The 25112-nt window shown below is 40.4% G+C and overlaps 2 protein-coding genes across 5 annotated transcripts; one reads left to right on the top strand and one right to left on the bottom strand.

Annotated features, from left to right (window-relative positions):
• The first annotated feature begins 1694 nt into the window (after positions 1–1694).
• Positions 1695–14615, top strand: prkaa2 (protein kinase, AMP-activated, alpha 2 catalytic subunit). 2 transcript variants are annotated; one of them, XM_004557201.6, is made up of 10 exons: positions 1695–1870; positions 3066–3207; positions 4442–4535; positions 6710–6854; positions 8402–8489; positions 8688–8912; positions 9309–9471; positions 9630–9968; positions 10104–10230; positions 11235–14615. In XM_004557201.6, exons 1-10 carry the CDS (start codon positions 1771–1773, stop codon positions 11483–11485), a joined length of 1674 nt encoding a protein of 557 aa, XP_004557258.1. In that variant the 5' UTR covers positions 1695–1770; the 3' UTR covers positions 11486–14615. The 2 variants fall into 2 exon arrangements, with proteins under 2 accessions (XP_004557258.1, XP_076736915.1); XM_076880800.1 differs by lacking the exons at positions 1695–1870; positions 3066–3207 and adding an exon at positions 3231–3418.
• LOC101487668 (uncharacterized) lies at positions 14560–24565 on the bottom strand. Of its 3 annotated transcripts, XM_076880799.1 has the most exons (21): positions 24479–24565; positions 24287–24376; positions 22761–23929; positions 22479–22648; positions 21422–21610; positions 21042–21324; positions 20819–20937; positions 20664–20692; positions 20515–20549; positions 20184–20352; positions 18312–18471; positions 18056–18179; positions 17919–17953; positions 17755–17830; positions 17601–17635; positions 16832–16901; positions 16691–16750; positions 16564–16583; positions 16332–16377; positions 15691–15783; positions 14560–15591 (listed from the first exon to the last, which is right to left on the bottom strand). In XM_076880799.1, the coding sequence occupies exons 2-20, from the start codon at positions 24293–24295 to the stop codon at positions 15693–15695; spliced, it is 2889 nt and encodes a 962-aa protein (XP_076736914.1). In that variant the 5' UTR covers positions 24296–24376; positions 24479–24565; the 3' UTR covers positions 14560–15591; positions 15691–15692. The 3 variants fall into 3 exon arrangements, with proteins under 3 accessions (XP_076736914.1, XP_004557257.2, XP_012776200.2); XM_004557200.4 differs by having other exon boundaries at positions 15667–15783; positions 24287–24536; XM_012920746.3 differs by having other exon boundaries at positions 24287–24536.
• Positions 24566–25112: the final 547 nt, after the last annotated feature.

Genomic DNA, 25112 nt, shown 5'->3' with positions numbered 1-25112 from the left:
AAATAATCCATGAATCCACATGGTAGGATTTGTAAAGAATTTATTCGTAAATCAGGGTGGAAAATAAGTATTTGGTCAATAACAAAAATACAACTCAATACTTTGTAACATAACCTTTGTTGGCAATAACAGAGGTCAAACGTTTACTATAGGTCTTTACCAGGTTTGCACACACAGTAGCTGGTATTTTGGCCCATTCCTCCATGCAGATCTTCTCGAGAGCAGTGATGTTTTGGGGCTGTCACTGAGCAACACAGACTTTCAACTCCCGCCACAGATTTTCTATGGGTTTGAGGTCTGGAGACTGGCTAGGCCACTCCAGGACTTTCAAATGCTTCTTACGGAGCCACTCCTTTGTTGCCCGGGCGGTGTGTTTTGGATCATTGTCATGTTGGAAGACCGAGCCTCGTTTCATCTTCAAAGTTCTCACTGATGGAAGGAGGTTTTGGCTCAAAATCTCACCATACATGGCCCCATTCATTCTGTCCTTAACACGGATCAGTCGTCCTGTCCCCTTGGCAGAAAAACAGCCCCATAGCATGATGTTTCCACTCCCATGCTTCACAGTAGGTATGGTGTTCTTGGGATGCAACTCAGTATTCTTCTTCCTCCAAACACGACGAGTTGAGTTTATACCAAAAAGTTCTACTTTGGTTTCATCTGACCACATGACATTCTCCCAATCCTCTGCTGTATCATCCATGTGCTCTCTGGCAAACTTCAGACGGGCCTGGACATGCACTGGCTTCAGCAGCGGAACACGTCTGGCACTGCGGGATTTGATTCCCTGCCGTTGTAGTGTGTTACTGATGGTGACCTTTGTTACTTTGGTCCCAGCTCTCTGCAGGTCATTCACCAGGTCCCCCCGTGTGGTTCTGGGATCTTTGCTCACCATTCTCATGATCATTTTGACCCCACGGGATGAGATCTTGCGTGGAGCCCCAGATCGAGGGAGATTATCAGTGGTCTTGTATGTCTTCCATTTTCTGATGATTGCTCCCACAGTTGATTTTTTCACACCAAGCTGCTTGCCTATTGTAGATTCACTCTTCCCAGTCTGGTGCAGGTCTACAATACTTTTCCTGGTGTCCTTCGAAAGCTCTTTGGTCTTGGCCATGGCGGAGTTTGGAGTCTGACTGTTTGAGGCTCTGGACAGGTGTCTTTTATACAGATGATGAGTTCAAACAGGTGCCATTCATACAGGTAACGAGTGGGGGACAGAAAAGCTTCTTACAGAAGACGTTACAGGTCTGTGAGAGCCAGAGATTTTCCTTGTTTGATGTGACCAAATACTTATTTTCCACCCTAATTTACGAATAAATTCTTTACAAATCCTACCATGTGAATTCATGGATTTTTTTTTCACATTCTGTCTCTCACAGTTGAAGTGTACCTCTGGTGCAAATTACTGACCTCTGTCATCATTTTAAGTGGGGGAACTTGCATATTCGGTGGCTGACTAAATACTTTTTTGCCCCACTGTATATATATATACACACATCTATATATTTAGACCGTGAGGGTTAGTATTTGACTGGGCTACTAAACTCAACATAACACCCTGTTGGTTGCTCCGTGCAGGGTAGGTGGGAGAGCGCGCCTGGTTCTTGGAGGGATAATTCGCGTGCGTGCGCGCGTTTTCCGCCGTTGGTGGTTCTTCACTCTGAAGTGCCCCGCCCCCCCCTCTTCCCCGCCCCCCGTGCGCTGCACAGGCCAGGCAGGCAGTTCTCCCACCTCACCGAGCGAGCCAAGCCGTCGGTAACGGAGAAGATGGCAGAGAGGCAACAACAGAAACACGAAGGCAGGGTAAAGATCGGCCATTACATCCTCGGCGACACGCTCGGAGTGGGGACATTCGGCAAAGTGAAGAGTTAAGTCCTGTTTCTGTGTCATGCCAGGCTTCATGTGTACGTTTGTGCCTTCAGTTGGAGTAGTTAATGCCAAGTAGTCGCTGTGCCCCCACTCCCCTACCACCCCTTTAACGCTTCGTGTTCAACTTGCTGGTGGTCAGTGAAGCAGTTGGCGTAGTTGAGCGGTTTAACCACGGCAACAGACTGGATTTTAAACGTACTGTAGTCTGAGAATCTGACCGCTTCAAAGTCAAATTCTTTCACCGAAGCCCCCTTCAGTAGCTGCTGTTATCAGCTATGGCAGGTGATAAAACCTGGATGCATAGAGATGCACAGTCACACTCGCATTATTATGGTATATCGTTAAGTAATAAGGACTGTGCGGTGGTGGCTGTCCTTTGCCCTGTCTGGCGACAAAGGACGATTGAAGCTTACCGTTTGACCCACCGTGGGAACCTAACGTTGAACTGACATTAATTTTGCAAGCTAGTCCGATGTGTTATTCTCTGCTAGCCGGTGGTAGCTTGTCAAGTCGAGCAAACCCTAAACAATCTTAAAGCTTCAATAGGATGCGTATAACAGATTATTATTAGGGTAGCCTTCGCTAGTTCTCTGACACTCAGCATGACCTTGTGAGCTTTAACTCTATGCTCACCCCGCCTGTTTCTTGCGTGTGCTGCTAAAAACATTTGCTACCATGGCTATTTCTGAACATCATCATCAAGGAAAATGATTTTGCTCACACTCCCAAACCACTAGGAGAAAATCTGTGTAAAGTCATGTGTGAAAGAATAAAAAATGACTGTGTGTGTGTGTATGTAATGCTTGCTCGTTTCAGGTTACTGCTTGTGTGTTACTTGTGGAGCAGTTCATGCCCCAGTTCGTATCTGACTCTGAGTTTCGTGTGCAGTGTTTGGCAGCTGCAATAACAGCTTGGTTTCAGAGCCTCCAGCAGGCAGATAGCTCCAACACTATAAACAAACGCATGGAAAGAAAATAGGGGTTACAAAAGAGAGCAAAAGCTCAATATAACAAACGCAGTTCATTCACTACTTTGTGCAAGCTTCCTACGCAACAGGACTCCAAATCAAAGTGTAACCCTTTTAATCCACACCAAGCTGCTTATGTAGTAGGTTATGTGATTTATTTATTTTTTATTAATTTTTTTAGCCTCTGTGGTCTGTCTCTTTCATGTCTGTATTCTGTTGTTTTTAGTTGGCGAGCATCAGTTGACAGGCCATAAAGTGGCTGTGAAGATCCTGAACAGACAGAAGATCCGTAGTCTCGATGTTGTGGGGAAGATCAAACGAGAGATCCAGAATCTTAAGCTGTTCAGACACCCACACATCATCAAGCTGTAAGTACAGAAAGACGACACATCCGTCTGTCAGATTTAAGACTCAGACTCAGTGAAGACTGACAAGCTTTGCAGAGAGATAACTGGGCTCTCTTTTATTATTGCTTGTTGTAACGTGGGTTCTTTGCTGTGTGTTGTGGCATGCTTTGCTTGTTTACATGTGTTTCCTAGAGCTGTACTCTACTGAGCATACCCACAAGGGTCACAGGAGGTAAAACACACAAACATACCAGTGCATGCACACAAGCTTGGAGCTAGATAAAGAAATGTGCTCTGGCTAGGACAAATCTCCAGTTAATATGCTGGATATTGTTGTAATGAAGGAGCATGTCTAAATCCCTCTCTCCTCATGGATTTTTCTGTGACTTTGTTGTCCTTCTTTCTCTTTCCTTCTATCTCCCTGGCCTCTTTCCCCTTGTTAGTCCATGTCTGTCCGTCCCTCTCAACATTGTTTGTGATATTTTTAGTCTAGGGTTATGGTTAGTCCACTGTAAAACTCTAAGCAATGGCAGATATGCGAGTTGTCAGGTCATAAGCTGGAGTGCTGTGGAAGTCAGTGTCAGAGACGTATACAGTAATAAACACATGCACACTGTGTACACTTCTTGTACAGACGTGGAAGCAGTTTAACATACTGACCATGACTATAAAAGCTGCCACACTCTCAACTGTTAGAAGAAAAAAGTTATTTGTCTTAATGTTTCTCCTCCCATAGTCCCTGTGGTGTTAGGCTTCACCCAGCTTGACAGTATTGAAATAGATTGTGATAAAGTTTATATTCTACCACCGGCAACCATTCATGAAATTGTGCCTGCAATTTAACATACCTGACCTTTATGAAAGCAACCCAATATCACAGCCTTGCTGTGCCTTTGTTTCTGTGTACTAATGCTGTGTATTGTTTATGTAGACGATATAGGTTTAGACATTCCGGTTCACCCATCTGTGTCTTTGTTTTGAAAGAAAAGCACATTTGTTCTTATTTCCAGTAAATTAATCAGAAATGTCATGAATGACAAATATGACTGACTGGTGATTTTTTAATAGCAACAATGACTCCTGTGTCCTGTTGCACAAGTTACAAAAATGATCATGAGAAGAAACCTCTCCAAATTTTTGAGAATAAAAGGTGAAAATAGACGATAGAAGGTGAAATCAACTAATAAATGTATTAAAAGTTCATTGTAATACATTTTTTTTTTGTTGTTGTTTTTGTTGTTGTTGTTGTTGTCAGGTACCAGGTCATAAGCACCCCGACAGATTTTTTCATGGTTATGGAGTATGTGTCGGGAGGTGAGCTGTTTGATTACATCTGCAAGAATGGACGGGTAAGATGACATTCTTCTATTATCTTGCTGGTAGATTTCAGCCTGGCTGAGTACAGTGGTCAATGAATCATCAGAAATTCTTTTATTATCCAGTGGCATGGTTAGCTGACTAAACAGAAGCCTGACTGGTTAAACAGTTCTGACAGTTTAAAAGCAATTGTTGCATATATTTGGTAAACATATCAAGCAAAAATCTGATGATGGTTTGTTTCCTGGGGTTGTGCAGTAATCCAAGTAGACTTGCTGTTAAAAATAGCTGAGTGTATTTATACTTAACTTTGTGTTGACTGTATTTTTTCACATTATTTAAATCCACATCCTTCACATTATATATATATTATAAACTGTATGGTCTTGCTTTAGCTTTAAATATATCTTCTTACTACTGTCATTTTGAGTAGGTATCTATATTTTAATTAACTTATAATGTACATTTAAACTATGTTCCTAAACATGTGCACTGTTTTCAAGTGCAACTTACAACGTCTCTCCTTGTTTTGTCATGTATACATTACATCGTATTACACTGTAATAGTGGATGCTCATGTTAAACATGGGCAAACTTTAAAAAACTTAGATGAAGTCAATTTATGTGAAAGTAATTCCTTTGAGCCAAAGTTTCATGCTTTAGATTCATCTAAACATTTAATTTCAGGCAGTTTTTTCTGCCCTTAGCTCTGTGGGTGTCAATGAAAGCAGATGTCTCTAGAGCACAAAGCTCTACCTGTGAGCATAAAAAACATTTCTTAGATTTTCTGTTTACGAGGGGCAACCATCCATCCATCCATCCATCCATCCATTCGCTTCCGCTTATCCTTTCCAGGGTCACGGGAGCCTATCCCAGCTGTCACAGGGCGAGAGGCAGGGTACACCCTGGACAGGTCGCCAGTCTGTCGCAGGGCTAACACACAGGGACAGACAACCATTCGCACTCACATTCATTCGCACATTCACACCTAGTGACAATTTGGATTTTCCAATTAACCTATCCCCACAAGCTGCATGTCTTTGGACGGTGGGAGGAAGCCGGAGTACCCGGAGGGAACCCACGCAAACACGGGGAGAACATGCAAACTCCACACAGAAAGACCCCGGCCTGGTGTTGGAATTGAACTCAGGACCTTCTTGCTGTGCGGCAACAGTGCTAACCACCGTGCCACCGTGCTGCCCGAGGGGCAACTTTCTTCTGATTGATTGAGGGGCAACCAATCAGAAGAAAGTTGGTTTAAAATGAGGGTAAAGATGGCTAAAATGGCTTGTTTCAGACATCATATTAACTGATAGGTTCCACAGGCCTAGTATGACATAAATATGGTTTATTTTGAACTGCGAGTCACGAAAAGCTGCCCTAGTAAAGTCTAGTAAAGCCATTCATAGTTTTCTATTGATGTTTATGAACTTCACCTTTTGAAATTGAAGTAGCGTGACTCTTAATGGACTGCATGGTTATGCATTAGTCCTACACAGCACCTACACACAGCTTTGCAGAACGTTGCATGTCTTACCTGGTTATGTCGCCAGGGTCAGAAACATCCAGAATGTGCACTACTTCTACTCTTGTACATGTTTGTGCTATTGTTGGTCCTTTAGTCCTGCTTCTGCCAAGGAGAGCGAGCCAAAGTCACTCATTATAGTGAAGTGAAACTAGTGTTAAAAGCAATGAAACTGTCCACTGTCTTTGCTTTTATTGCTGTTTTTTTTAATCTTTTGATCTTTTTTGTGCTTCTTTCTCTTTTCATGAACTCTGTTGTCACTACCTTTTGTGTTAAAGCCCATTATCCACTAGTCCGTAGGCAGCGTTCTACAGTTTAGAAAACCAGACTATTTAAAATCACTAGCTTTTTACATTTAGCATCCACAAAGCTAGCTATTCCCTCAGGTCATTAAGGGCAATTAAAAGAGATAAATGGGCTAATTATTATTGATCTTAAATTAATTACATGCATAGAAAACACAGTCTGAAATGTTTTCCATTTCTAATAAATCAGTAAATGAATGTTTTCCATAATAACTCTAAATGTTAGTGCTTTTTTTTTTTTGCACTGGCTCAACAAAATCTGCTAGAAATGTTTTTAAAGTTGGGTCCTGTTGCAACTGACCCAGTTGCATACTTGTAGATCAGAGGGAACATCATCACTCAGATCAGTCAAGTCCATTCATTTTGTGTCTTTCAGGTGGAGGACACTGAAGCACGCCGCCTTTTCCAGCAGATTATCTCAGCTGTAGACTACTGTCACCGGCACATGGTGGTTCACAGAGACCTCAAACCTGAGAATGTCCTATTGGATGCCAATAAGAATGCCAAGATAGCAGACTTTGGTAAGAAAACAGTTATAGCTAGAGGGGGAGACATAAAAACAAGCTTGACAATAGAATCTTTTGTAAATTCATGATAAGAGGACAGATAAAATACTGAGGTTTGTTTAGGGTGACAGAGTAAAATTACATAGTTTAAATAAAGCCAAGTGACAGCTGTTTATGATTCAACACATGCAGTAACTTTGTTAACTTGAAGAAAAATGTGAAATCTAATTGTGCACCTTTTAGCTTTATTAAATGATAAGGAAAATTTCACTTGAGAATGCCTCTTATCAGTTAAGGCCTTAATTTTTGCAATTTAAGTTAAAAATCCTGATGTAATATGACCATGAAAGAGAGAAATATTTCAAAAACACACAAGGGCCCTTATGCGCAGCAGGGCGTGTGGGGTGGAGAGACATCCCTTAGCAACGGCAAGGTTTTATATCAAGTCTGGCAGGAAGCCTTGAGGCCCAGTGTCATCTGATAGGGAAGGAATCAAGGGGGGGTGTGGCAGTGGAGTACAGCAGGAGAAGTGTTTTGGCTGAGAGCAAAAAATACTGGCAAGCAGAGCAAGGGAGTGTTAAGGGACCAGGGATAAAAGATAAAGGGAAGGTCAGCACAACACAAAGGGTCTGACGTTTAATGTTTGGCAGAGACCCTGGTAGGCAGAGAGAGGCTCATCCAATTAAACGAGCTGTGTGTTTAGAGCTTAGTGTCTTGGAGAGTAAAGAAGGATAAAGGTCTCAGTAGTGTCCGCAGTGTGTAACTCCCTGTTGGGCTATGTTCAAATTTAACCTGCAGACAGGTGACAGATTAGGGGAAAAACCTGAACCCTTGACCCGTGCGAGGAGGGGTGCTGGAGATCTGTTGTGTTGTTGGGATCTTTTTGCTGGCAGGGTTTGACTAGCCCTTCTGTTCTTTTAGAGGAAAGGGTCACTAGAAATCAATGCCTTATTACTTCATCCTGGGATGAAACATTTCTATCCTGACTCCTAGAGTTGTCGCTTTAAGGATTACAGTACCCTGTTTATAGGCCATTAGTGGTCACTGACTGGATTCATGAGGATGGAAAACATAGTCATATACTGTGCTGTTTTGGGTCTTTCTGTGTGAAGTTTTGCCTCCAGAGACATGATTGTCGGTTAATTTGTGATTCTAAATTGGCAATAGGGGTGAGTATGACTAGTCTTTCTCGTTGTGCCAGCTCTGTGCTGGACTGGCACTCTGTCACAGACATGACAGATAGACAGTGATAGGTTTCACTCCCTTGAAACCCTAAGTTGAATGGAAAGAAGAAAATATATCTGTCCATTATTAGAAATTAAGAAAATTGATAGAATGATATAGGTTCACTGCTCTCCACCCCCCATCTCCACCAAATGATGAAATATCTTTTGAGGGTACTTGAACACCTTAAAAGAGTTCTAAAGCTGAAGCTGTTCTGGTGGCAGCTGGTCGCTCATCTCCATACTAAGATGCTTTGTTGTTGTTATGCTTGTTACTGTAAGAATAAAGACGGAGAGATATTAATGTTCTCTTGCCATTTAACTGGGATTGTCCGACAGGACTGTCAAACATGATGTCAGATGGAGAATTCCTACGAACTAGCTGTGGCTCACCCAATTATGCAGCTCCAGAGGTCATCTCAGGAAGGTTTGTACGTCTATTTTTTGTGTGTGATCATACAACCAACTATTTTTTTAACTGCCTCATGGGATAAGTCATAAACAAACCGTTTAACCATTAACCTATAAATCACTGTGGAAAAAAAGCGTTTCTGGTGGTTAAGCATCTGGCTTTTTTTTTTTTTTTTTTTTTTTTAACTGTCACTTCCTTTCATCTCTCTGTTAGACTCTATGCAGGCCCAGAAGTTGACATCTGGAGCTGTGGTGTGATTCTGTATGCCCTGCTGTGTGGCACCCTGCCCTTTGATGATGAGCATGTCCCCACACTGTTTAAGAAGATCAGAGGAGGTGTCTTTTACATCCCAGAGTATCTGACCCGCTCTGTGGCCTCGTTGCTGATGCTCATGCTGCAGGTGGATCCTTTGAAGAGAGCCACCATCAAAGACATCAGGTACTGACCCCACTGTCTTGAATCCAGAGGCCTCCTTTAGCTATATTGTTAACACTTTTTTATTAATATTATACTGTATGTTTCTCTTCATATATCATTTTTTTTCTTTAAAAAAAAAAAAGAGTTCTTTAACTAATGTTGCCACAAAAGAAAATGCCATAGCTTTATAACTCAAGTTATAGCTTTATTTTCTTTCCTCAATATGTCAAATATTTAGTTCCCTGTCCACTCTTTTATAACTGTTAGCTCTGTAATGTGGCACAGGATTATTTTATTACAGACTCCTCTGTTTGATAATCCAGCTTGAAGCAAGCTAAAAGTCATACCTTGCGTGTCTGATAATGTCAGTATTGAGTTTGGGATGAAGCGTTTGAGTTGATCAATGTTTTTTGATAGGGAACATGAATGGTTTAAGCAGGACCTACCAGGCTACCTTTTCCCAGAGGATCCATCATATGATGCGACTGTTCTGGATGAAGAGGCTGTCAGGGAAGTGTGCGAAAAGTTTGAATGCACTGAATCTGAGGTTGTGACCAGCCTGTACAGTGGAGACCCACAGGTGCTCATTGACTTTGTTCTAGTACATGTTTTCTATGTTTGATGAAATCATGAAAGCTGTAAACAACGTTTGTAGGTTTCAGTAGTATAATGGTCTGTTGGGAGTGAATTATCTTATTGGTCTTCACTTTATTTTTCGTCATCCTTCTGTTTACGCAGGATCAGTTATCCGTAGCCTATCACCTCATCATAGATAACAGGCGCATCATGACCCAGGCCAGTGAATTCTATTTGGCGTCCAGTCCTCCACAGGGCTCCTTTATAGAGGAGGGAATGCCGTTGCCCCCTGGAGTTAAACCTCACCCAGAGAGGATGCCTCCGCTCTTGGCTGACAGCCCAAAGTCGCGTTGTCCTCTGGATGCTCTCAACACCACTCGGCCTAAACCACTGGCAGTGAAGAAGGCTAAGTGGCACCTGGGTATCAGGAGTCAGAGCAGACCCTATGATATCATGGCTGAGGTGTACAGAGCTATGAAGCAGCTAAACTTTGACTGGAAGGTGCTTATACATACATAAAGCACATCACTGCAAAGAACCCCACACAAACAGAGTCTCTGTTTTGGCTGTTTTTAAAATATTTATTTATATATTTATTGACTCTTTTGTGTGTGTGTGTGTGTGTGTGTGTGTCAGGTGGTGAACCCATACCATTTGCGAGTTCGAAGGAAGAATCCAGTGACAGGCAACTTGGTGAAAATGAGCCTGCAGCTCTATCAAGTGGACAACAGATCCTACCTCCTTGACTTCAAGAGCATTGATGGTTAGTAACACATTAAGCAGGTTTCACAATCTAGTCACAATCAATACATGACTAATTTAAAACCAAAATAAAATACACATTTTCCAAATCATAAAACATGCGTGGCCTTTGTGCAGGTGTAAAGCTGCTGATGTTTGTCCTTAATTTTGTCATTCTAAAGTTGAGCTGAAATGAATAAAGGCGTGAACTGCACTTCACAAGGTTGTCTAAGAAAATTGCAGCTGTAGTCACAAAACATAAAAAAAAGAAAAAAGTTGTTTTATGAAAAAGCTCCTTTTTCATGTTACAGCGTTGAGAGTGGGTTCAGCAATCCTACAGCCTGAGGAAAGAAACCGTTTTGAAGTGTGTTGGTACTAATGTATTACTTGCAAGATGTCTTTTAGTATCCTTTCTGCGTAGACACCTCACCTCACCGGTGCCTTTGATGCTCAGTAGATAGGTGTCTGTGATCTATTATTTACATTTAGACCATTTAAATCATCCACTGCAGAGATTTCTGGTCTTGGATTGTGCATATAATATTAACTCTTTTTGTCAATAATGAGATTAAATCTTCTTCTGAGGATACGTAACTATATTTAAAAAAATTTAACAGATTTAATATCACGTCATTTGAAGCCTAAAATATTTTAAAAGGCTATAAGAAACTTCATACATCCAATAGATGACATTATTATTTAGATGACAGATATATATTTTTATGGTTATGCAAATCAGGTGAATGAGTCATCTTGTACTTGCTTTAGCACAGAATTGCACTTCAGGAAGAGAGGACCACTACTTATTAAAAAATGCATTGACATCGTTTTTAAGACAAAATGTACCATTAGCTTTGTGTCTTTTGTTTTAAATGACCTCTTTTAGCATTTAGCACTGGTTCGAAATAGCTGGACTGATTTGTGTACTGTCTCACAGATATTTCTCACAAAGTTTAATAAAACAAAAGTTAACGTAGTAGTTACTTTATGAATGACTACTAATATTTGCTGTTGCTGTGCTTCTAGATGACATCATCGAGGCAGTGGGCTTTAAATCGGGCTCATCCACTCCTCAGAGGTCAGGTTCCACAGCCGGTCTCCACAGGCCCAGACTGAGCATTGACTCGGCAACCCCAGCGATTGATCTGCCCCAGCTCAGCTCCTCTCTCCCGGGATCCCTGTCTGGTAGCTCCCATCTGCTCACCCCACGTCAGGGATCACACACCATGGACTTCTTTGAAATGTGTGCCAGTCTGATCACTACGCTAGCACGCTGAGCCCTGCTGACTTGCTTAGGTCACTGTAACCTGGATGTCAGTGGGGTTTTTAAGCTAATCACAGATCGAGGATGTAGGGAGTGTAGATGTTTGGAGTGACTTCTTCTTTCTGTCTCTTCTCCATCTGTTCTGTTTTACTGGATTGGGGGAAGCGATTGGAAATGTAAATGGCAAGGCAGGTGTGGCATTCGCCTCGGATGAAGAGAGAGAGAATGAGGGGGTAAAATAGTGGGGGTTATTATTTCTTGTTTTGACAGTCATTGGGTCAAAGTCTTGATGTCTTACACATCAGGCTGCAGCTGAGGGGAATCTATGAACTAGTGGAGGCCTGTAAAGTGAGAAGCGAGTGGTCAGAGTTCAGCAAAGCTCAAGCTCACTGTCACTTCTCCCACAAACATCTTCGGCTGATTATCAGTTGCTGAATTTCCTTCACCCACTGTACCACCGATCAAAGGTCAGTTTTGCATCTGGTCTTAAATCTTCACTGAGGCAAAGTTGTTAAACTCGACATTAAATCGTGTCAGAGAGAGTATCGCAAAATGTAAAATTCTATTTTTTTTTATTTATGTTGTTTATGAGGAAGATTTTGTTATCCTTGTATTATATTTATATTACAATCATTATGTAGCTGAAAAGTTTGACAGAGAAATACCAAATAAATTACTTTATACATCTTTAAGATTTATATTTTAGCGGTCAGACCCATATTTATTTTTAAGAGGTTTTTTTAGGCATTATAGTTTTTTAATTTAATTACTACTTCAACATAGTTTTACTTGATTTTGAATTGATTGTAGATGAGTAGCGAAGCTCTTTGAGACAGCGGGATAGTAGAATGATGCTCTGCATGACGCCGAGTATGTGTTGCATTGGTGTTGAAGACAGATGCAGACCATCTTACAAGAGTTTGGGTTTTTTTCGGGGGGATATCCAGATATATTTCAAAGCATTCAATCACCCTGCTATTTAAAGCAGTCTTTTATATGCAACACACCCAACAGATCCCTTTACATGCAAGTCCCTAATGAAGACACTTAGACACTTGCTTAGTTATCATAGGGGTGTTCAGTTCAGTCACATATGTAGTAAGCTGAATAAAGACAGGCATTATAGCTGTTTTTAGGTAAAAACTAACATTTTGTTTTATTATTATATTATTAAGCTTTTAAATTAGGCAGATACCCCTTAGAAATTGAGACAGATGCTTAATGTGAGATCTTAAAACTATTTTTATTGGCTGGTGTGGCCAGTTTTTTTTTTCTAACTTGTTAAAATACTTAAGTAAGCCATTAAATTTCAAAACAGAATGACACTGAGGAGGGCAAAAAATAGATGTGAGACGGTGTGTATCTGTTGCACAAGTGTATAAGCCACATGAACTTTTCTACAGTTGCCTTAAACAATGCAACGCATTAATTGGTATGGAGTGTGTTGTGGAAGTTTTCCATACAAGTGTGTGTTTGTGAGCTCAGATAAGTATGGTACTTAACACTGGTGTGTTTAAAGGCTCTTGAGTATAATTGTGATGTCTGGGATGTCAGAGAGGTGACAGAATCAGAAAAGTGAGTGGCGAGAGACAAACCATGACGGTTCGGCGTGGTGCAGCTGTCTGAGCTGTTATCTGTTTCAATTAGTCATTGCTGTCCAGTCTGCACTGTAAAACTCATTTGCTGTGGCCGACAGTTTGCACACTTACTGTTTACTGCACTGCAAACTTTACTGTAACTGTTGTTGCTGGTTGCTATTGATGCACGCCACCGTTCTGTAATGTCCTGTCAGATTTCCATAGTGATGTTGTGTATTGCTATAGTCAGGCATAACATTATATCAAAATCATTTATGACTGAATGTAAATTGAATGCTGGTGCTGCTAATATAAATCCTTTTCTCTCTTTCTCTCACTATGTTCTTCTGGTTTTAAACCTGCTGTTTTGATGTGGGGATACTGGACCGTTGCCTTTCTACTGTTTGCAGTAAGACGTAGAAGTCAGTGGCACTGAGGCAGTTACTGTTCTGCAGAGTGGTGTCACAGAGATTTACAAAAGTGTAAATACAGCACTTAGAAATATACACTGATATAAATATGTGCAGTAAAAAAACGAAATAACTGAAACGACAGAAAAATATTAAATCTGCAGAAATCTTTCAAAATAAAGTTGTGGAACTTCTTCTCCAACACGTCAACCCTGTGAGATGAGCACAGACAAATGCACATTTGTCTAAAAAGTGCTGCCTTTTCGTTTCACATTGGATTCAAACACCACGCTTTCCCAGATCAATATCGGGTCGCTTTTCTCACCTGGTTCTACTTGGTAGTAGACCGAGGTCTGGTTGAACCAGTGAAAGCCACTTTCTGCTACCCTGAAACCCTTTATTTACATGTTCTGTGTATTTGTTCTGTCTGTAAGCTCATACACTGCTCATTGTTCTTTGTCAAGGAGAAATTGTGTTCCCTGCTCCAATATGCTGCTGCATATACACCTTTGTAAACACTAGTCCACAGCCTTTGTCAGCCATCTATTTTACACTATTGCTGTGTCTTAAATTACTTCTCTATTGTAAGCATCTTCAGTCACATCAATATATAATATATGGGCCTTTATGCTTTAATTCCGGGTACTGATGCTCCTAAAAAACACTTGCAAAAATATGTATGATTGAAGTGCACTATCCAGCAGAAGTCATGGGTGAGATTTAAAAACTCCTCTGACATAACCAGTGTTTACTGTCAGGTGTAGTCTACCATCACAACTGTATGCAAATACCAGTGGCATGATAGTCATGTAAGCTAATTTGTGTTTAGTGCCAGAAGAAATGCTAAAGGGCCTAATTAAATACAAATTTCACATGTTGTACCAAAGTGAGTATTTTCTGTAGTGGGGTTCTTATGATCAGTGTAACCCTAAATACCACCGTGTGTGTGTGTGTGTGCGTGTGTGTGTTAGGTATGTGGGTGCACGCTGGTTGTTGTGATTGCCTGTATGCGTGCGTGTTGATACTGTCTCTATATGTCTTTCTGTCTGATTGAGGTTTGGATTTCTCATGTTATGCGTTGCATGATATTGCTGTATTGATTTGCACTTTAATGAATATTTATTGGAAAAAAAATAAACGTAAAAAAAATTCCGTCTTAACGTGCTTTCATAGAGTCACACAAACTCACACCCACTACAAATGCCGGTTGCAAATGACCTCAAGTAATCATCACATTATGTTGTTTATCTATAATACTTATTCATCTGTTTATAGGGAACTGTTAGTGTCAGAGGCAGGTAAAAGCTCTATAAAAAGTAAAGAAAATTCAGTTGATGGATATCCCTCTAGAAGTTGCAGCTATGATCAATACAGAGCAAATGCTATATTTTATACCTATTATATTACACAGCATGCTGGTTATTTGGGTCCAATGAAAAAGAAGTCAAACTCAAAGGTCATATGTATTGTAGCATGAGTAGTCACATAGTCCCTTCCAAATACCACAGTTGACACTGAAAACAATAATGAGTGTACAAATTACAAATTAGCAAAAGCTTATGTGCAAAAAATACAAACAATGTTTTTAAATGCTGGAGTACTGTAGATAAACATAAACCAGGAATATTACTGGTATTAGCTCACATTACTTGCTGCTTACAGCTGGTTAATTGTTTCTAATGGATGCATCTTAAAACAAATGAAGCTTTTTCCAGTATTTCTTAGCTACACACACTTCCATCTGATAAGAAAAACCGCTGTTTCCATTCCGTTGTTCTTTCCCTTATTTCCTCCACTTTAAATATATTTTCCATTCTGGTTTTTGCACAGAAAGCAGTTCATTGTCCCTACGAGAGTTTCCAGGATCACATTGTCCACAAATACTGTGTGTGTCTGTGCAACGCAGTTCACCGTGATCACTTAAAGCAAGCAGATCAACTGTCCCATGCTGGTTCCACATTGCAGCATTTGAAAGAACAGAAGAAAGATTTCCGTTTGCCCAGATGATATAATTCTCATTGTTGTTAAATGTAATTCTACTTCACGAATGCAGTCATTGGATAAATAAGATCATAGTCCAGCAGGTAATGCTGCAGACAAATGCAGTTCCACCTGGGGGAGTTTCTGTTCAGCTGTTAAGACAGAAAAACATCATGTCATCATGGCATGTGCACAGTGATGGACAGTGAAGAGTGATTCATCCTTGCCTTGTTGTATGAAGGCCACTTTACCTTCACTCCACTCCATCGGCATACATGACAGGAGGAGGTAAAATGAGTGTATCAGGAACAAAATCTGTATCTCCTGCTGACACAGCCTCAGGCCTGTAGAAAAAAAACATGAAAAAAACTCAGTCTTTCATCTATCACCTTATATTCTTAACCCAGTAACTCATTCTTCCCTCGAAGGGAGGGAGTATGTAATTGGTTCTATTTCAATCAGCTCGAGATGATTTTATTTTGGTGAATTTCTGGTCAAGGTCAAGGTCACACCAAATGTAAAAAGTAGTAAAAGCTTTATATTACCCATGGAAATATTGGGTATATTGAGTATATGCAATATACTCTTCTGTGCTCTTCTCTTTAAGTGCTCTTGTTATGTAAATGCTGTCTGTTGCACTAAGCACAGAGGAGGGACCTACTTGAGAATTAACAACTCATTGTTCTGTCAGGAGTCAACCTGGCTTAACTTCCTGGTGGCGTTAAGGTGGAGTTAAAAGCTTTCTTTCTCTCAGAGATTAAAAAAAAGGAAGACATTTACTCTTTTCATGCTTATCAAGCTGTTCCAGGCAAAAAGGAAGGAACCCTCTCCGTCTACAGGTCGGACAGCATGTTTGACATTTTTCTATGTGCGTTATTCTTTCTGTACTTACGTGTGATTTGCTTCTTGTGCCGCATTCACAGAACCTGCAGTGTAACCTGAAGATGTATTGATATTGCAATTTAGAAATCAGTTTATAAAAACTTTATGATAATACTTTATGAATGTTTTTTTTTAAATGCTTCTTCCAGCATAAGTGTATTGCCTGAAAGTGCATCAGCATTAGGTTTGAAAAAGTAGTACATTAGTGACTTTTTAAATGTGATTTTTAGGGCATTACTTACTCATTACTGGTTCATCGGTGCTGTTAAAAAGAAGAAAAAACAAAAATTGAAAAGAAGCTCTGGATGTGTGTGTACATGCACGCTCGTGGATGGACAACATTGTTACATTTTTCTCCACCATGCCTACCTTGCAGCTGGCTCTACATTTTTTTGTGAATGGAAAAATGTGGACAACCTCTGAAGTGCTCTATAAGGAGAAATAAAAAGAATTATATGAGTCTGCGCGTGTCTGTATGTGTTTCTGTAAGAGTGAAACAGGTGAACTCACTGGTTGTGGGAGCTATCATGACCCATGTCACTGTGACTGTGCTGGTGGTTCACGCTAAGGTCTTTGTTTCCTAAAGACGAAATCACACAAGCGACAGATAAATAACTGTATACAAGTAAACATACAACAGTTACACCAAGGAAATAATTCCTAAGTTACCAGACCTAAGATTAGCCATTACATATTTTACTAGCAGCTTCCTGTTTAAGCACCTGCTTGTCTAATGAGTCACATTGCAGGGAATTAACGTTTAAAGAATGCCGTAATGAAAAGTCCATTGTTCATTAAAGACGTTTAGAAGGGTGCAGTTTTGTAATTTCGGTAGTTGTGAAGAAATTATAATTGGATAGAAACTTGATACAACATCCAGAACATCAGTAAGTCCTCAAGGACTTGTTTATGGACTCAGATTGAGTGTTTTTTATACTGAGGGCGCTCACACACTCGCAGTTGTGTTGCAACCTCACATAAGCCTTCCTGTGTTTCTCTGAAACAGCTGCTGCAAAATATCAAGTCTGTAGTATCTTTGTTTACTGTATCTGTTAACCCACATCAAGATAACAAATTGAGGAAATCAACATGACAAACACAAGTGTCCCATTTATTTTTGTATTGTACTGAAAGGTGACTTTTAAGTGAGTAATTCAGTAAGTGATTCATTATGCTTTGTTTAATGTATGTTTCCAGTAAACAATTAAAGATCTTCCCAAACTTGTTTTTTCACAAGAGCTGACTGGGGAATGGTGCTGCCTAAGTTGTTATGTCTTACCCACATCTGGCATGGAGAATGTCCGGGTATGACCTCTGCAGGAAAAAAGAGTGCCAAAAAAACTGTTAATAGCAGATTGATCACCTTAACTCTTGTCCTCAATAGAAACAAGCAGTAAACACCAAAAGTAGAGCATAATTGAGCATTTACTCACAGTACAGCCTGTGTACTTGGAGAACCAGAGGGAGGTTCATCATCATCACCGCTCCACTCCTCACTGTCGTCTGTGACTGAGCATGTCAACATCAAAAATATTAAACTGCTGCTGAATAATTTCACTGTATTTTGTTATCTTGGGTAGAAACGGGAAACACTTACAGCTTTCTCCTGGTAATTGATAATGGTTTGAGTCACTGGGGGAAATAAAAATCATCTGTAAATAACTTTTTAACTTAAAGGTAATAACAGTAGTAGAAGGTTACACATGATAGCTTGTTATTGTATGAAACTCTTACTGTGAAATCATGCGGGCACCGTCTGGTTCGATAAAGTTATTGTTTGACCCGGGATGAGTTTTCCTTCCCAGCTCTAACATCTCCTTGATGTCCAGTTCCACATGGTCAACGGCGACATACCCATCTAAAAACACATTCACATGGTCGTTATTCAGTCATTTCAGATGTCATTTCAGATTATAGCACTTATGTTTCAAAAACAGGTTCTTGCATCCTTTTATCCTTTTAATCTTGATTGTTTATTTTTTTAACTCACAGCTGTTGGTGCTGTCTCTGGCCAGCCACTTTCCTTTGGGGCAGTTTGCTGTTCGAATAATGCTGATCGTGTCTCCTGCTTTGACGGGGAGATCAGTCTTTCGTCCCTTTGCAGTTACAACTACTCTTGCCTGGTAAAGGGCATCCTCCTGTCCTGTGATCTAACAAACACAGTTACATGTTAACACTGAATATTCCTCCACTTGCACTCAAATAACCTCAATAAACAATATTCATGTAGCACTTTTGAAAACAACACTACAAGAGGCTTTATACCACAAAACAAATACATGTGTTCACTAGCTGGATGGTGGGCTAATCGTGTAATTTATTCTATTAAAGAGCAGTCTCCTGACAAATAGTTTGTTGTTGTGCAGAAACACTGAGATGACTCCCATTTGCCTGATGCATGCTGTTACTCTTCATTTTAACAGTCAGAATTTACAGACCTATAGTAGACTTCTTAAGTGTCAGAGTGGGAGGAGCAGTTTATCTTTAACCTGCTGTTATGTTCACAGTACTTACTCTCGATACGTGATTTTGTTCCTGATAAGTAAGAAATGTGTATTATTTTTTACAAAGGCATCTTTCTCAAAGCCAACAGGCTTGCATTTGCTGATCTGAAGGTATTTGAGTGACAAGACTGCCATCTAACTGCCCTGTGGATGCCCAATATAATCTGATCAAGAATTGGAGAAATGAGAAATGGAGTGATGATTTACTTGAATTCCATCATCTGATTTGGGGATTGTTGTTATTGTTGTTGTTGTTTTCTTCTAACTTCTCTCTTTCTCTTTCTCTCTCATTGATCGGAGGATATTTTTATGTCTTCTGCAAAGGCAACAACCCCATCACAATTTCTCCACAGTGCACAGTCTCGTTATGAAAGGATGATGATGTCATGATTGTCAACGAGCAATCATGATTACTGATGATACAAGTACAATTAGAGGTAGACTGCCTTTGCAGATAGGACTTGGACCTATCTGCAAAAGGTAGATTAAAAGATTTTATACTGTACAACAATACTGTCTTTATTAGGAAAAAGCACTGTTTCAAAAGGGACATAAGTCCAGGGGGGATATGGGTAAGATTTAAAATCAAAGTAGTTCCACTGAGAATTGCATAGGAACACAATCTCAGCAAGGTAACCATTTCGCACTAATCACAAAAAAAGGTTTGACATATCAAACCATTTAGTTGCCAGATGTATGATATTTACCACAGCTAAGCTGTAAGACTGTCAAAGCATCAGCAGGAGAGGCACCAGGCTTTGAATTGATATGATTATTAAAACTGTCTGTGTTTTATCAATAGAGGAATAGAGCAAAGAAGCAGCACATGATGACATAATAAATGTTGACGTGCTTCTTACATGTACAGTACTTACAGCGTGTGACAAATGTGACATTAATCTTGTAATCCTTGGGTTTTACACTTAATGATATTAACTGGGCTGCTGGCATTTACTCCATTTTTTGTGTTTCTGGTAAAGCCAGCTGCCTGTTGTGTTAAAAAAAAAAAAAAACAGAGCTAAAGTAGACACAAAACCGCATTTATAGAGTTGTTGCATCTTTTTTGGGTTCATCCCTATGTTAATTATTACAACAGTTTCTGCTACAACACAAACATTAATCAGAACATGTTCAGAACAGTAATATTGTAGAAGAACATGCAGAAATAAAGAATGGCCCATAGGTGTTCTGTCAGAAATATCACAGACAAAACAAATGTTTGCTCGTATTCTGTTTGAGCTTGCACATGTTGCTCACTTCAACTCTTCCACTGCCAGGAATGAATCCAGACAGGTTTGTATGCCCGAACATATACCCCACCCTCCCCCGATGTTTCTTAACCTTCCGTGTTCACTTACCTTGAATTTCTTCTTCATCTCGTTCTCCCTCTTTTCCCTCTCTTTCTGTTCTTTCTTTTCCCGTTCTTGTTTCTCCTTTAGCTCCTTCTTCTCCTTTTCTAGCCGCTGCTTTTCTTTCTTTTTCAGCTCCTTCTCATCAGGCCCCTCTGCAGCTGCTTTCTTTTCACTCCTGAGGAAGGCAGAATGAAGAGGATCATCCAGTTAGAAAAGGACTACTGGTTAATAGCAGAGGAGAATATGAGTGAAACAAAAGCAAATCACACTCTCATCGCTAATTCCCCGGGGATAAGAGAAATTAAAAAATCTCTGGATAAAAAAAATTAGGCCTTACTTGCCAAACCTCAACGTCTTGGTTTTCTCTTGAACCTATAAGTAAGAATAAAGAATGTGGATTAATTAACTTTGAATTAAAATTGCATAAAGAAAGCTTATCTTTTTGAATGAAGAAAAATAAAGTCTTGATTTTACACTGCAGCTTACCGTTACTGGCATTGACTCAACATATGGATCTGTGGTTTAAAAAGAAGGACACAGTTATGTACAATACCAAAGATGCAACCCTTCCAGGCAGTTTCTAATATTACTGTATTAATTTGAGCACAATTCCTATTTTTCTAGTATAAATAGTTTCTTACTCTTTGGCTCTTTGCGTTTCTTGACTTTAGTCTTGACTTTTTTCTTGTCACCATCAGGTGTGGCGATATACTCGTACGCATTTTCCGTGTTCTGATAAACATCGTCTTCTGGTTGGGGCCTGCGTGGGACAAAAAGTTGAACAAACACTAATGAATACTAACTTGTCAGGGATTAAGAACCATTTTAATGAGAAATAAAATAGATTAAATTTGCATGTCTTACTCTGACGCCTGTTGTAAGTCCTGACCGAGAGCATGAGATGATTCTGGTAGTGGATTATTTTGGGATATGTCTCCATATGGTGTCTCTGTGTGGATCTCGGTTTGCGGAACATTACTGTGAGCCTTTGGCGGGTCATAACCGTCTGGAACATCTGCACCTGGGTACATCTCATACTCCAACTCTGATCCCTGCAGCTCGGGAATAGGAATGCCTGAAGCCACATTGTCAACCTCTGGGACATCAGGGGTGTAGGTCTCTGAAAACTCAAGTGGAGCAGGGATATCTGCAGAAGAAGCATAAAGGATTATGACGCATTACAAGAACAGGCCACTGAAGTTTAGCTTTTCTCTAAATTGTGAGTCTAGCACTGGTGACCACACCATTAACTCCCATGACAGGTGGAGGAATGAATTCACTCAAGTTGGCAGAGTTAGGTATGGCAGGTTCCTCTACAGAAGAATTCAGAAGCCCATTATCTGAAATAGTCATCTTGGGTGGAGGCGGGGGAATCGCCTCAGGGACAGGGTCAGGTCCCTCAGTGATTTCTTGCAACAATGGAGAGGGCTGTCCTGGAAGGAATGACATTACATATGAACATATAACAGTTTAGAAGGTTATGACTAGATATGATTGCTAAAAGATTTTGAACTTTAATCTCATTTAAGTCAAAAAGAACCATTCAACATCAAAACTACATCTGAAAGTGAATTTTCCAACACAGAAATAGAGATAGGGCAAGAAAAAGAATAAGAATTGCATATGTAAGGAAACAAAACCAGTCAAACCCACTGTGGAAGTTGTTCTTGTATAACTCTGTAGAGCAGAGCTAATGCATTTATAAGAAATGTGCAGTATAATTCAATTTTGCTACTTTAATTAAAATACAAAACACATCTCTAGAAACTTGCCCGCTAGCTGCCTTTTGAAGCTGTACAAAACTGTTTGCTGTTGCAGAATAAAAGATTAGAAACCATGTCAAAGGTACTCATCTGTAATTTGTAACAGTAGACTTCATCATATTAAACGAGCTTGACATAAAAACCTGTATGCACAATTTCAAAAATGCAATGCAAATGAAACAGAGCAGCAGACTTCCTGCTCTTTCTGCACTGTGCTTAACAGACGTTGAACTGTTTGTCACTGCATCTCTGACATAGCAAACATACCTCTGCAGCTCTGCCCTGCCTTCTGCTAAGTTGTTTCTGGCACAAAAGAAGAATGTCACCACCTGAGGCGACCTTGTGGCCAGGTATTTTCTGCAGCTAAAACTCTAAGCTATTAAATTATGTTTTGCAGGCCTACAGCACATACCTGATGATGATGAGATAAATTCTTCTCAACTTCTTTTGAGGTGAAGTAAATCCACGGAAAAGTAAGAGGTGGGGAAGAGAGGAGGGGGGAGGGGAGCTCTACTGTGGTTATGTTAATTGGACTTACGGTGGTCAATGCCATTGACTTGTGCTGGTTTCGATGGGACGGCATTGCCTGTTCGATCTTCATAATCAATGGGTGGGAGTTCTGGGAGACTTTCAGTGGGGCTCTGACACTGGGAAGATTCCTCAGGTGGAGGGGTAACAGAATAGGAGTGGATGTCACATATCAAGGGGCTAAGAGCAGGTGAGAAATTACATCTTGTTAGTGACTGAGCTGTAAACAGAGATGTTTCTTCGTAACTGCTGGAATGAAACTGTGTGTGTTCCTGCTGTTTGTGTTCTTTACCTGTTGGTCTTCTTGCGTGCATTCTGTAGAGCATTGAAAATCCTCTGGTCACCTGGTGGTGTTCTTTTTCCAGGACTCATATCCTCTGCCCTCTCCAGGGCAGAGAGTGCTGAGACTGGACGCTCTGGTTTGGGAGATGGTGGAACAGATGGAGGGTTTGTGGCTAGAGAAGGAAGTTTCTCCACAGCAGTTATAGAAATATCATCTTTCCCAATCTCAGATGTAATCTCAGGCTCGGCGGGTGATGGAGATGGAGAAGAAACCAGGGAAGGAGAACCAGAGATGACACAGCTGGGTGGAAGAGGTGGAGAGACACTGGGTGGACTGGTAATAGCTTCATCTTGGCTAGAAACAGGAAAAGTGGGATTTTCTATTTCAGGTGGGATTTCACTGGTCAAGATTGGGATTTCAGGTGGTGGGCTCTCAGGTATGAGAGGAGGAGGTAGGTTGAAGGCAAAAGATTCAAGAGTAGTAGAGGTTGGGGACATTTCTACATCAGCACTGTGATCTGGTAAGGTGGGGTTGTCTGGTAGATGGGGCTCTGATGTTGAATTAGGTATTGTTTCCCCACCAGATTCAGAAGGCACTGGGAGGAGTGGAGCTAGTCCAGCAATATCTGAGCTTGGGGTGTCCAGAATTGGATCAGCTGAGATCAACACTGAATCTCGTTTTGACTTTTTGAAAAGACTGAAAGGCTTCTTTTTCTCTGTTGTGACTTTAGGTGGGGGTGCGGCTGGCACCAGCTCTGCAGTACTCTCTTTCTGAGTTACAGGGACAACCGAAGGAAGCGTCTTGTCTTTCTTATTAACTTTCTTTTGATCCACGGAATCTTTAAGAAGATTCTCCCTGCTCCCTTTGAGTGTTTTGTGCTTACCACCTTTCCGTTTCCCTTCACTTTTGTCTTTATCGTCGATGAGAGGTTTTTTGCTCTCTTTCGGATCATCTTTGAAGACCACTCTTGGGGCAAATAGTGCCTTTCTTTCCAAGTTCTCATTAATGGTGGTCAGCAGGGAGGGGCGTGCACCTGAAGGGAGGTAATGACTGGGGCTCTGGGGAGGAGAGACTACCTTTGACTTCTCTGGGAGAACAGGTTTTATCTTGGGTTTCTTCAGTATGAATTCTTCTTGTTGAAACTTGGCCCTTATGGCCTGAAAGTCAATCTGTTCCTCCTGATGAAAGTATCACACAGTACAATAGTCTCAATACAGGACCTAAATAAGGTAAATTTTATTTCCCTAACATATTTGGAGTAAGAACAAAATCCCAAATCACTTATTATTAAGAGGAGTTTAGTTCTGGTCTTAATCCGGTAAGATAAACTATGTCATCATTGTAGTAACAACGTTACAGCGTACAGAGCTAAAACTCTGTCTCACTTTACTTAATGTTGTTGTAAGCTTTGATCTTTTTTTTCTTCAAATGTCAGTTTACAGTATTGCCAGGATTTATGTCTGCTAACACAACTTTAAATATATCAATAGCATATTATCCAATCATCATAATGTTACGAGCGTCATGGGACATACCTGTTCCATTGCGCGTTTTAATATCCACAGAAACGACCAAAAAAAACCTCCTGTACGAATAGAGATCGTTCTCTTATTCAGCTTCTCATCCTGTGTCCGTTGGAAAAAAACAAAGAAATTAATTTAAAATAAAAAAGGAAGAAAGAAACTTTAAATAGTGTATTCACTGTTCCAGGTTCCTGCGTGCTTCACCTCTGATCGAGACAAATCTGCGTCCCATGCGCACCCGAGATGGTTTCAGAGGAGGAGTGCGATTGAGTAAAAAACAGTCAGGCTCGTCAAACTAGTCCTGCTGAGCATTTTACGCCACAGCACGATGACTGTCAACAGCTCTTGGATTCTTCTCCCTCTTCTTCAGGAATGTCGCCCGGCTGGCACGACGTGAGTCACTCTCATGAAACCAAGCGGATGGAGATTTTTTTTGTGTTTATTTTCAAAGTGACTCATTTTTTTAAGAATGCTAATCTCTCTTATAAGAACAGTGTATTTTGCTGTTATGAGAGGATGTGGTATAAAAGTTTAATCTTTGATTTATTAACTCTCGCCTAAACGAATCATTCAAATTAAACGTAGAGAAAATGAGATGACCGAAGAAATGTGTCAATAATGTGACATAAATACATTCTGTAAGCGTTGTCTTTATTTGGCAGCTTTGTAACTGTAGCAGACTATAGTCTCTCATACGCTTAACTCACTACCAAGTTGTGTACACTCACCGGTCACTTCATTAGGTACACTTTACTCGTACTAAGGAGGATCTCTTTTTGTCTTAATTCTCACAGATTCAACAAAAGTGCGGGAAACTTTCATCAGAGATTTTGGTCCT

Source organism: Maylandia zebra, linkage group LG23 (assembly GCF_041146795.1).
Source record: "Maylandia zebra isolate NMK-2024a linkage group LG23, Mzebra_GT3a, whole genome shotgun sequence".
Lineage (NCBI taxonomy): Eukaryota > Metazoa > Chordata > Actinopteri > Cichliformes > Cichlidae > Maylandia > Maylandia zebra.
The sequence above is the reverse complement of the archived record's forward strand: the minus strand, read 5'-3'. Positions and strand labels throughout refer to the sequence as shown.